Here is a 13,075-nt window from a genome sequence, read left to right on the forward strand (position 1 = left end):
CAGTCATTCAAACAGAATAAGGGAATACTGCATGGTTTAAAGTCAGAAAAGGTGTGCGTCATGGTCGTATCCTTTCACCATACTTTTTCCCCAATCTGTATGCAGAGCAAATAATTTGAGAAGCTTGAGCCTATGAAAAAGAATGCAACATCAGGATTAGAGGAAGACTTATTAATAACCTGTGATATACAGTTGACACAACCTTGCTCGCTGAAAGTGAAGAGAACTTGAAGCACTTACTGAAGAAGATCAAAAACGTAACGACTCAGCAAACATAAAGTCAAATACTATGAAAATGAGGATCTCACAATTTACAAAGAAAAACATCTCAGCACAAAAAAGTAAGTGGAAAAATGAAATTGTTAACAACACACATAAAAAGGCATCAAAATGACAAGACTAAACACTTACTTATCTATAATTACGCTGAATGTAAATGGACTAAATGCACCAATAAAGAGACAAGAGAGTCTCAGACTGCATAAAGAAACATGATCCGTCTATATGCTGCCTACAAGAGACACACCTTAGACTTAGAGACAGAAACAAACTAAAACTCAAACGATGGAAAAAAATATATCAAGCAAACAACAAGCAAAAAAGAAGAGGAGTAGCAATATTAATTTCTGACAAAATAGACTTTAAAGTTAAATCTACCACAAAGGATAAAGAAGGACACTACATAATGATAAAAGGGACAATTGACCAAGAAGATAAAACCATATTAAATATTTATGCACCCAATGACAGGGCTGCAAGATACATAAATCAAATTTTAACAGAACTGAAAAGTGAGATAGACACCTCCACAATTATAGTAGGAGACTTCAACACACCACTTTCGGAGAAGGACAGGACATCCAGTAGGAAGCTCAATACAGACACGGAAGACCTAATTACTACAATCAACCAACTTGAACTCATTGGCTTGTACAGAACTGTCCACCCAACTGCTGCAAAGTATACTTTTTTTTCTAGCGCACATGGAACATTCTCTAAAATAGACCACATATTAGGTCATAAAACAAACCTTTGCAGAACCCAAAACATCGAAATATTACAAAGCATCTTCTCAGACCACAAGGCAATAAAACTAGAAATCAATAACAGAAAAACTAGGGAAAAGAAATCAAATACTTGGAAACTGAACAATACCCTCCTGAAAAAAGACTGGGTTATAGAAGACATCAAGGAGGGAATAAGGAAATTCATAGAATTCAACGAGAATGAAAATACTTCCTATCAAAACCTCTGGGACACAGCAAAAGCAGTGCTCAGAGGCCAATTTATTTCGATAAATGCACACATACAAAAAGAAGAAAGAGCCAAAATCAGAGAACTGTCCCTACAACTTGAACAAATAGAAAGCGAGCAACAAAAGAATCCATCAGGCACCAGAAGAAAACAAATAATAAAAATTAGAGCTGAACTAAATGAATTAGAGAACATAAAAACAATTGAAAGAATTAACAAAGCCAAAAGCTGGTTCTTTGAAAAAATTAACAAAATTGATAAACCACTGGCTAGACTGACTAAAGAAATACAGGAAAGGAAACAAATAACGCGAATAAGAAACGAGAAGGGCCACATCACAACAGACCCAACTGAAATTAAAAGAATCATATCAGATTATTATGAAAAATTGTACTCTAACAAATTTGAAAACCTAGAAGAAATGGATGAATTCCTGGAAAAACACTACCTACCTAAACTAACACAATCAGAAGTAGAACAACTAAATAGACCCATAACAAAAAAAGAGATTGAAACGGTAATCAAAAAACTCCCAACAAAAAAAAGCCCTGGCCCGGACGGCTTCACTGCAGATTTCTACCAAACTTTCAGAGAAGAGTTATCACCACTACTACTACAGGTATTTCAAAGCATAGAAAATGATGGAATACTACCCAACTCATTCTATGAAGCCACCATCTCCCTGATACCAAAACCAGGTAAAGACATTACAAAAAAAGAAAATTATAGACCTATATCCCTCATGAACATAGATGCAAAAATCCTCAACAAAATTCTAGCCAATAGAATTCAACAACATATCAAAAAAATAATTCACCACGATCGAGTGGGATTTATACCAGGTATGCAAGGCTGGTTTAATATCAGAAAAACCATTAATGTAATCCACCACATAAATAAAACAAAAGACAAAAACCACATGATCTTATCAATTGATGCAGAAAAGGCATTTGACAAAGTCCAACACCCATTTATGATAAAAACTCTCACCAAAATAGGAATTGAAGGAAAATTCCTCAACATAATAAAGGGCATCTATGCAGAAAAAAAAAAAAAAATTTTTTTTATGCAAAGCCAACAGCCAACCTCACTCTAAATGGAGAGAACCTGAAAGCATTTCCCTTGAGAACGGGAACCAGACAAGGATGCCCTTTATCACCGCTCTTATTCAACATTGTGCTAGAAGTCCTAGCCAGGGCAATTAGGCTAGACAAAGAAATAAAGGGCATCCGGATTGGCAAGGAGGAAGTAAAGTTATCTCTATTTGCAGATGACATGATCTTATACACAGAAAACCCTAAGGAATCCTCCAGAAAACTACTGAAACTAATGGAAGAGTTTGGCAGAGTCTCAGGTTATAAGATAAACATACAAAAATCACTTGGATTCCTCTACATCAACAAAAAGAACACCGAAGAGGAAGTCACCAAATCAATACCATTCACAGTAGCCCCCAAGAAGATAAAATACTTAGGAATAAATCTTACCAAGGATATAAAAGACCTATACAAAGAAAACTACAAAGCTCTACTACAAGAAATTCAAAAGGACATACTTAAGTGGAAAAACATACCTTGCTCATGGATAGAAAGACTTAACATATTAAAAATGTCTATTCTACCAAAAGCCATCTATACATACAATGCACTTCCGATCCAAATTCCAATGTCATATTTTAAGGGGATAGAGAAACAAATCACCAATTTCATATGGAAGGGAAAGAAGCCTCGGATAAGCAAAGCATTACTGAAAAAGAAGAAGAAAGTGGGAGGCCTCACTCTACCTGATTTCAGAAGCTATTATACAGCCACAGTAGTCAAAACAGCCTGGTACTGGTACAACAACAGGCACATAGGCCAATGGAACAGAATTGAGAACCCGGATATAAATCCATCCACATATGAGCAGCTGATATTTGACAAAGGCCCAGTGTCAGTTAATTGGGGAAAAGATAGTCTTTTTAACAAATGGTGCTGGCATAACTGGATATCCATTTGCAAAAAAATGAAACAGGACGCATACCTCACACCATGCACAAAAACTAACTCCAAGTGGATCAAAGACCTAAACATAAAGACTAAAACGATAAAGATCATGGAAGAAAAAATAGGGACAACCCTAGGAGCCCTAATACAAGGCATAAACAGAATACAAAACATTACCAAAAATGACGAAGAGAAACCAGATAACTGGGAGCTCCTAAAAATCAAACACCTATGCTCATCTAAAGACTTCACCAAAAGAGTAAAAAGACCACCTACAGACTGGGAAAGAATTTTCAGCTATGACATCTCCGACCAGCACCTGATCTCTAAAGTCTACATGATTCTGTCAAAACTCAACCACAAAAAGACAAACAACCCAGTCAGAAGTGGGCAAAGGATATGAACACACACTTCACTAAAGAAGATATTCGGGCAGCTTACAGATACATGAGAAAATGCTCTCGATCATTAGCCATTAGAGAAATGCAGATTAAAACTACGATGAGATTCCATCTCACTCCAACGAGGCTGGCATTAATCCAAAAAACACAAAAGAATATATGTTGGAGAGGCTGTGGAGAGATTGGAACTCTTATACACTGCTGGTGGGAATGTCAAATGGTACAACCACTTTGGAAATCTATCTGGCGTTATCTTAAACAGTTAGAAATAGAACTACCATACAACCCAGAAATCCCACTCCTAGGAATATACCCTAGAGAAACAAGAGCCTTCATACAAACAGAGATATGCACACCCATGTTTATTGCAGCTCTGTTTACAATAGCAAAAAGCTGGAAGCAACCAAGGTGTCCATCATCGGATGAATGGTTAAATAAATTGTGGTATATTCACACAATGGAATACTACGCATCGATAAAGAACAGTGACAAATCTGTGAAACATTTCATAACATGGAGGAACCTGGAAGGCATTATGCTGAGCGAGATCAGTCAGGGGCAAAAGGACAAATATTGTATAAGACCACTATTATAAGATCTTGAGAAATAGTATAAACTGAGAAGAACACATACTTTTGTGGTTACGGGGAGGGGAGGGAGGGAGGGAGGGAGGGAGGGAGAGGGTTTTTTACTGATTAATTTTTTAAGAACTGCTTTAGGTGAAGGGAAGGACAATACTCAATACATGGAAGGTCAGCTCAACTGGACTGGACTGGACCAAAAGCAAAGAAGTTTCCAGGATAAACTGAATACTTCAAAGGTCAGCGGAGCAAGGGCGGGGTTTGGGGACCATGGTTTTCGGGGACTTCTAAGTCAATTGGGAAAATAATTCTATTATGAAAACATTCTGCATCCCACTCTGAAATGTGGCGTCTGGGGTCTTAAATGGTAACAAGCGGCCATCTAAGATGCATCAATTGGTCTCAACCTACCTGGAGCAAAGGAGAATGAAGAACACCAAGGTCACACGACAACTAAGAGCCCAAGAGACAGAAAGGGCCACATGAACCAGAGACCTACATTATCCTGACACCAGAAGAACTAGTTGGTGCCCGGCCACAATCGATGACTGCCCTCACAGGGAGCACAACAAAGAACCCCTGAGGGAGCAGGAGATCAGTGGGATGCAGACCCCAAATTCTCATAAAAAGACCATACTTAATGGTCTGGCTGTGACTAGAGGAATCCCGGCGGTCATGGTCCCCAAACCTTCTTTTGGCACAGGACGGGAACCATTCCCGAAGACAATTCATCAGACATGAAAGGGACAGGACAGTGGGTGGGAGAGAGATGCTGATGAAGAGTGAGCTAATTATATCAGGTGGACACCTGAGACTGTGTTGGCATCTCCTGTCTGGAGGGGGGATGGGAGGATAGAGAGAGTTGGAGGTTGGCAAAGTTTTCACGAAAGGAGAGACTGGAAGGGCTGACTCATTAGGGGGAGAGCAAGTGAGAGTAAGGAGTAAGATGTATATTAACTTATATGTGACAGACTGACTTGATTTGTAAACGTTCACTTGAAGCTCAATAAAAGTTAATAAAAAAAAAGAGATTGACTCAAGACGCACCTTACACTAATCCTGTCTCATAACAAAGGCAACCCATTCCCAAATGGGATTATACCACAGGGATAGAGATTAGGATTTATAATACATAATTTTGGAGTACACAATTCAATCCATAACATTCCACCCTTTGGCCCCCCAAAATTCCTTGCCACATGCAAAACACATTCATCCCATCATAAAAAAAAAACTAAAAAGTTTTTTTATTATCCCGAAATTCTTAAATTGACTCCGAGTCCAAAATCCCGTCTTCTGAATCATCTAAATCAAATATGTGTAAGACTTTAGGTGTATTCCATCCTGGGGCAAAATTCCTCTTCATCTGTGAACTTGTGAAATCTAGACTACAAGTTGTGTGCTTCCAAAGTACAATGGTGGAACAGGTAGAAGATAGACATTTCCATTACAAATAGGAAAAATTGAAGGGAAAGAAGGGATAACAGGCACCAAAGAAGTCCAAAACCCAGCAGAACAGTTGCATTAGCTCTCAAACCTTGAAAATAACCCTCTGTTCTTTGGTACCATCTGAGCAAGGGCCGTGCCCTCCAGACTCTGGGTGTTGGCCATACTCTCTGGATTCTGGGTGGAGGCCTCTCTGCCTTCCAGGCCCACTGGGATGGCAACTTTGCTCCTTCAGCTTTGGTGGCTCCATTCTCCTAGTCTGAGTGGCGACCCTTCTGCTCCTGGGGCATGGAAGCCCCACCTCCTCAGCTTTGGGCAGCAGCCCCATCCTCTTGGCCAAACTGAATGGTAGCCCTATACTCTGGAATTGAGTTGGTGAAGATCTGATTCTTTGAAACCTAGGAGGTCGTGGCTCTACCCTTTGAGACCTCGGAGGCTGTAGACTCATCCTTTGAGACCTAGGCAGCTATAATTCCCATGCTCCTTCCAAAAATTCTGCTGACCTCCAAGCTGCTCCAGGGATGGTTCTTTTCTTTTCTTGGAGGACAACAGATACAGCTCCTTTGGCCTATTTCCTGGCTGTAGAATTCCAAGAGGCAGCCAGAGTTCTTTCCTTTCGCTCTTTATCTCTCCCCTTCGGTCTAAGCTCATGGGTTTTCTGCTGTGGTGGTTAGCTCCATCGGTCACAGGCTTAATCTCTTTAACAAAAGATTGTATAGCCACATCCTTGGTGAAAGTTCTAGGACACTTGTCCTTAGTTTGTACAACAGAATTTTCCAAATCTTTAAGTTCCGTTTTCATTTTGCACAGTCGTTTCTAAGTCCATCTCTTTCTTCTCGCATTTAACTATAAATGGCAAAAAGAAACCATGGGCCCCTTTAAAATTTTGCTTAGGAATCTCATCAGTCAAATATCCAGGTTCATCGCTTACAAATTCCACCTTCTACCGAACATTTGAACATAATTCGACAGGTTCTCTGCCACCGCGTCAAAAGCATCACCCTTCCTCCACTGTCCACTCACAGGCTCATCATTTCCTTTCAGAGCCTCAGCAGGAGCACGTTTAACACCCACATTTCTGACGACATCCTGTGGCTGGTGCCACGTGTGTTCTCTGAAGTGACACTTTCCCTATAGCTCTCCTCACTTCCTTCTGAGCCGGCAGCAGAATTTGCCTTTGCTCATAATTTTACCGACAGTCTCTTCAAGGCAATCTAGGCTTTTACCATTATGCACCCTTAAAAACTCTTCCAGCCTCTACCCGCTACCCAGTTCCAAAACCACTTTTAGGTGCCTGTTCACAGCGGCACCCCACTCTCCTGGTACCAACCTGTCTTAGTGATCTAGTGCTGCTATAACAGAAGTACCGTAAGCGAGTGGCTTCAGCAATTTATTTTATCACAGTTTAGGAGAATAGAAGTTTGAATTCAGGGTGCTGGCTCTAGCGGGCTTTCTCTGTTGGCTCTGGAGGAAGGTCTTAGTCTCTTTGAGCTTCTGCTCCTGGGTGATCTCCAAGTGTCTTGGCATCTGTCTTCCCCGGTTTCTGCTTCTTGCTTGTTTAATCTCTTTCAAATCTCAGAAGAGGTTGACTCAAAACACATCCTACACTAATCCTGTCTTATTAACATAACAGAGAAAACCCATTCCCAAATGGGATTATAACCACAGGTTTAGAGATTAGGATTTACAATACATAATTTTGAGGGATGCAGTTCAATCCATAACAGTGTGTAACCTTATCCCATCCAGGTAGAGTAGGTAAATTTCTAAACATATTAGATGTTACAGAATGAAAATGCTGTGGAAAACACTGGTTTAGGATATACCTTAGTTAAAGGGCATTCATGAATATTTTCTAAATGTTTTCCAATAAACGTACCTTCCATAACCCAAAAAACCCCCTGCTGTCAAGTCAATTCAGACTCCTGGTGACCCTATAGGACAGAGTAAAACCACCCCATAGGGTTTCCAAGGCTGCAAATCTTCACGGAAGCAGACTGCCACATCTTTCTCTTGAGGCATAGGTGGTAGTGGGTTCGAACCACCGACCTTTTGGTTAGAAGCTGAGTGTTTTAACCACTGTGCCATGGCCAGAAGAAGCCAGTTTTGTTGTATTCCTATCTGGCTTTTGTATCACTAGTTCTGGGTAGAGGTGATTGATTTTAAAGATTTTTTTTTTTTTTTTTTTTTACTAATATCCAATCTGATTACCAAAATTATGAGACAGGTTTCAAATAGCATTTAGGATTGTTGATGGAATTTGGCCTCCAGAGAAGAGTGATGATTTTAAACCCTTTGATGGGATGGAGTCACATAGGTCACTTTGAAGTAATTACTACAAGCAAGAGGCTGCTCTGTGTGGAGAGGGCCACTGTGATGAGCTGGAGGTATCAGTGAACCCTCAAGGACCAATCTAGGGACATGTGGCATCATTGCAGTATCTCAGTGAAATTGATTTAAAATATTAAAAGTTTAATCAATCATACTGGTATGTATGAATTTTAAAGAACCTGCTTTTTATGTATTCATGCTTGGTGCAGTGGGTGATGAAGTGTCAGGACTTTTTTCTTGCTCTGCAAACTGAGAGATGTGGTAGCAGACTGGGTTCCAGTCCCCCTCTTCATCTACTGGTCCTGTACTTTGTCCTGGGACTGTATTTTCTCATCCGTAAGACAGATAGTTAATAACATCTGATCCTTCAAGTTGTAACTGAAGAATGCATTTTAAAAGTATACAGTATCATCATAGAATTATAAGGTGTTATAACTGTGGGCAATGCAAAATTAGGCTATAATATTGAAAAAATACGCTGTTCTATTTTTTTCCTTTTTGGTGCACTTTTCTAGGTGAATGTGCCTCTTAGGAGCAGTTGTCTGGGAGTGTCTGGGATGAGGTTGGGCTGCACAGGCATACTGTGCTCCCTGAAGGTCGTGCTCCCAGAAAGATTTGCAGCAGCTCAGACAGCACACATCCAGAGTGTGAAGCATGAAGTAAATTCATTCTGCTGAAATGATAAGTAAATATATGAAAACATTTGACGATTCCATTTTTTAATAAAATATAGCAAAATCAATGAAACGAAAACTATTCAGAGTAACACCTGCCACTGTTTTTCACAGATCTCAGAGCCCTTGAAAAAGACATTCGAATTTTGATTTGAGTTGTTGGATCACAAATTTCAACTCTACAGAAATTTAAAAATGTGGTGAAGTCACAGAGTAACAAATAAGATCAGTGACAGAGATTAGAATAAAATATACTGTACATAAAGGCATTTGAATCCTTGAATTTGAGTTGAAAATGAGAAAATGGGGAGGTAAGGAGTGATTCCACAACCCCACTGAGAATACTTCTGGGGGCTGTGGAATCACAACCTTCTGGGAATTTTTCAGTTGTCAGTAGTCACTTCAGAGCTTATCAGAATTTCAAAGGATATTGAAAATCATATAAATCTGATAGAATTATATGCTTCTGTGCAAAAAAAGTACCTAGCATTCAGATTATTTGATGACTAACCTAGGTTTATAATAGAGATTGCTAGCATTTTTAAGATTTTCTTTTCATTTTTTCTGTGTATAGAAAGAACATCAATGTTCTTCTTGTCATCTTGCCTCAACTTAATTCCACATAATCTCACAAAGGCAAGATGTTTCCTGGAAAGCAGTATAGCGTAGTCATGGATTTGTACTTTGCCAAAAAAAAAAAAAAAAAAAAAGCCCTTCTTTTGTACAGAACATTTAGTGATTCAGTGGCAAAGTATTTTCTCTCAAAATATATTTATATTTTTAAAAATTTTCACTTAGAAAAGGAAAAAACTCCTCGTGTTGAAATTTTTTTTTTTTAAGAATACACCTTTTAAAGATAGTTTCAGATTAAGTTTGGATTTTTCATCTCTTCACTCCCAGTCCCTTTCTTCTCCTCCACTGTGTTATCTTTACGTGGAGATTTATCATTTTACTGTCCTTTGCTAAGGGTAACAAGTGACTGGCCGTGGATTCATCACTTGATTAAGTCGCTTAGCGTTTGGTGGTAAGGAAGGACAAAAATATAAACTGAGATTTGCCTGTAGTTGTCAAAGTGCAACACAGCAGCCATACCCCACAAGGCCAGAAGATGGCGGTGGTGTCCATAAAGTAGACCATTCCAGTTATTCTGGATTGTTGGAACTGTTCTAAACTCCTGTGTATCTTCAAAATCCACACAGTATCTAAACTTTTAAAGTAATAAATTCTGAGAATGTTCGATGTTGTAATCAAAAGGTTGTTTGTGTTTGTGAATGAAAACAACATAAGGAATTAGAACAATCTTTGCCTTTCAGGGCCTTGGCATACATATAAAAAAAAAAAAACACGTATAGACACTTCCATTTTTACAAATGGCATTAACAAAACAAAACAAAACAAAAAGCCGAACCCCTGGCCGTCGAGCTGATTCCGACTCATAGCGACCCTATAGGTCAGAGTAGAACTGCCCCATAGAGTTTCCAAGGAGCACCTGGTGGATTTGAACTACCGACCTTTTGGTTAGCAGCCATACCTCTCAACCACTGTGCCACCAGGGTTTCCACAAAAGTCAGTATATACCTATTACCGAGTGATGGTACTTTCAGGGGTTGTTTTGTGTCCCTTGTAGTGAAATTATAATAAGGTGCCTAGGGAAAAGCTCCCCCTCCTCCAATCCTTTCCTTTGTATCTTTTTTTCCCTTTTCTCCCTTCTTCTACTATATATTACTGAGGTTAATTTTAATTTCTTGTAGTTTCTATGGAAGAATGCAATTGTTGAGAGTGCCATTTCTAGTATTTCACATTAAGCCGTGCTCTAAAGGTTCATTGGTACTTATTATAAATTTCTGCTTGGTTGTGCTTTCAACTCTGTAGGGTTCTTCCACAGAGAGAATATTACCAGTTAAACTCAGTTACTAGTGCCTCATTGTTTTATTCAAGAATTATCTTAAATAATTCTTTTTATTGCATACATGTGCTTAATGGGTTCAGGGACTCCTGGGAGTATTTATTTCTTTTAGTTTATGGCTAATTGCCCTCTGTTATATTTTGCACTGTGATGTTGATTCTTTCTACAGCCTGTGAGCAGATGTGGTTAACTGGGCTATGATAAATGTGGTTACTGGAGACATTATCTTAATGTGAAAAACCAGAAACCAAATCCGTTGCCTTCCAGTCAATCCCAACTCAGAGCGACCCTATAGTACAGAGTAGAACTGCCCCATGGAGCAGCTGGTGGATTCAAACTGCTGACCTTTTGGTTAGCAGCCGTAGCTCTTAACCACTGTGCCACCAAGACTCCTCTTAATGTGATGAGCGGTAGGAATGTTACACATGAATCCAGAAGGGTGCTGATTTAGGCGCATGGAAGAATTCAGTGAGCAAAATACATAAAGATCCCTGTCCTCATGGGCTTGCATCGGAGTTGGCAGTGGAGAGGGAGGCAGTCAATAAACGAAAGCCTGAGTAAACCATATGGTATTGTTGATGGTTACCAGCGCGATCCAAAAAAGAGCAGAGCAGAGTCAAGGCCTGCCTGCAGCAGTACAAATCGGGTGGTCAGGGGAACCTGTGCCAGGGCTGCAAAGAGGCAGGCACTCTGGGGCGCAACTTCAGAGCGCGGTCCTTCGAGCAAGGGCCTAGCGCATGGTGGGCTCGAGGCGCAGCGCAAGGAACGTGGCTCTGGTTACGGAAGGCCGCCGCCGGCTTCAGCTCGGGGTCCCGGGCCTTTTGGACCTCTGTCCACCGCAGCCCTCCCAAGTGCGGGACCGGGCGCTCGGGCGAGCCGGCTGGAGGGGCGGGGCCGGGGCGGGGCTTGTATGGCTTGGAGGGCGGCAGGGCGGGGCGTCGAGGTGGGCGGGGCTTGAGCTGGGCTGGGGCGCCGGGGGCGGGGCGGGGCGGGCGCCGGGGGCGGGGCGGGGCGCCGGGGGCGGGGCGGGGCGGGGCGCCGGGGGCGGGGCGGGCGGGGCGGGGCCGCCGGCGGACGCCATCGCGTTGCTACGAGCTGAGCGGCGGGCGCCGGGCGCTTGTCCTTCGCGGTCTTGGGTGTCCTCCCGTTCGCCCACTGCCGTGCCGAGCCCTCGCCTCGTCACCGCGCAGGCGGCTGGCGGCGCGCTGCGGGGGTTGGGCTTGGCGGCGGCGGCGGCCCCGGGACGCGGCGGCGCGCGCGCGGCAAAGATGCTCCTGCGCTGAGGAGGCGCCGCAGTCGGCGGCCGGCGGGGATGGCGCAGCACGGGGCGGCCGCGGCGGCGCCGCCGGAGGAGGACCGGACAGGCCCGAGCGGCAGCGGCGGCCCCGAGGCGGCCGAGGGCCCGCGAGACGCGCTGAGCCTGGAGGAGATCCTGCGACTCTACAACCAGCCCATCAACGAGGAGCAGGCGTGGGCCGTGTGCTTCCAGTGCTGCGGCTCCCTGCGCGCCGGCGACGCCCGCGGCCGCCGCGCCCCCCGCCCGCGCGCGCTCTCGGCCGCGCAGGTCCGCCTGTGGAGGGACGGCGCCGTCACGCTGGCGCCCACGGGGGAGCAGCCCCCCGACGCGGGTGAGAGCCGTCCCGGGCTGGGGCGGGCACGAGGAGGGGCTGTCGGGCGGCGCTCGGCGAGCCTCGGAAGGGGGCGGGCTGGGCCTGCTTGGCGGGGCGGGAGGGGGCTCTCGGGTTCCGCGCAGCGCTTACGCTTCCAGCCGCTGCCGTCTGCTGGTCGGGGGAATTGTGGGGTGGGTCGTCTCGATGAAGATCCGAGTGCGCGTGTGGGTGGGGTGTTGAGGCTCTGGAAAGGGTCATCCTTGTCCAGGATAGTTCTTTCTGGTGTCGGGCCTAAGGGTGTTTTCAATTGGATAGCAGTGTCCTTTCAGTTTGGGAATACAAAGAAGTCTGAACCCTGAGAAGAATGCTGCTATTTTCGGAGAAATGAAAGAAGAGAATAAATTATTTTTGGCTTCCGAATATTACAAATAGCCTATTTACCTGCCCTGTATTAAAATTTGTTGTGATGAAATACATGGGCTTGTAAAGTAAAAACTTGACAAATAGATAAAATAAATTTTAGTTAGTTCATTGTGTAATGGAAATTCTTCAGGATTATCACCTAACAGTACATACGGTTAAGATTTACTCATATTTATTCATGATCACGAGCAGGTTGATAGTAGGTTTCTTTTATCAGTTTTTATCAAATTCACTCTTTTGGGAAGAAAGTCTAATAAAGAGTAGAAAACCAACCAATTCTCACTTTCAGAAAGCTGATGGAAGCATCAAAATGCTTAAGGTGAAAGATGTAATTCAGAGCTAGTCAGTAAAATATTTAATGAAAAGCATTAGCTTGATTAAAATGAAAAACGTTGAAGATTATAGTTGTCAATTGTTTCAGTTCCACCAGAACATTTATGTTTGTATTTTTTGTAATGTCAGGT

The 13,075-nt window shown here is 42.7% G+C and overlaps 1 protein-coding gene across 7 annotated transcripts in view; it reads left to right on the forward strand.

Annotated features, from left to right (window-relative positions):
- Positions 1-11,795: 11,795 nt before the first annotated feature.
- Positions 11,796-13,075, forward strand: part of SPIRE1 (spire type actin nucleation factor 1) — a 366,727-nt gene continuing 365,447 nt past the window's right edge. For all 7 annotated transcript variants that reach the window (XR_007519293.1, XM_049900991.1, XM_049900993.1 and 4 more), the window contains exon 1: positions 11,796-12,206. Coding sequence is in view for 6 of the 7 variants with exons in the window: in XM_049900991.1 (XP_049756948.1) it covers positions 11,891-12,206 (316 nt within the window). In the remaining variant the exon portion in view is untranslated. The remainder of the gene's footprint in view (positions 12,207-13,075) is intronic.

The sequence above is a fragment of the Elephas maximus genome, chromosome 11 (genome assembly GCF_024166365.1).
Source record: "Elephas maximus indicus isolate mEleMax1 chromosome 11, mEleMax1 primary haplotype, whole genome shotgun sequence".
NCBI lineage: Eukaryota > Metazoa > Chordata > Mammalia > Proboscidea > Elephantidae > Elephas > Elephas maximus.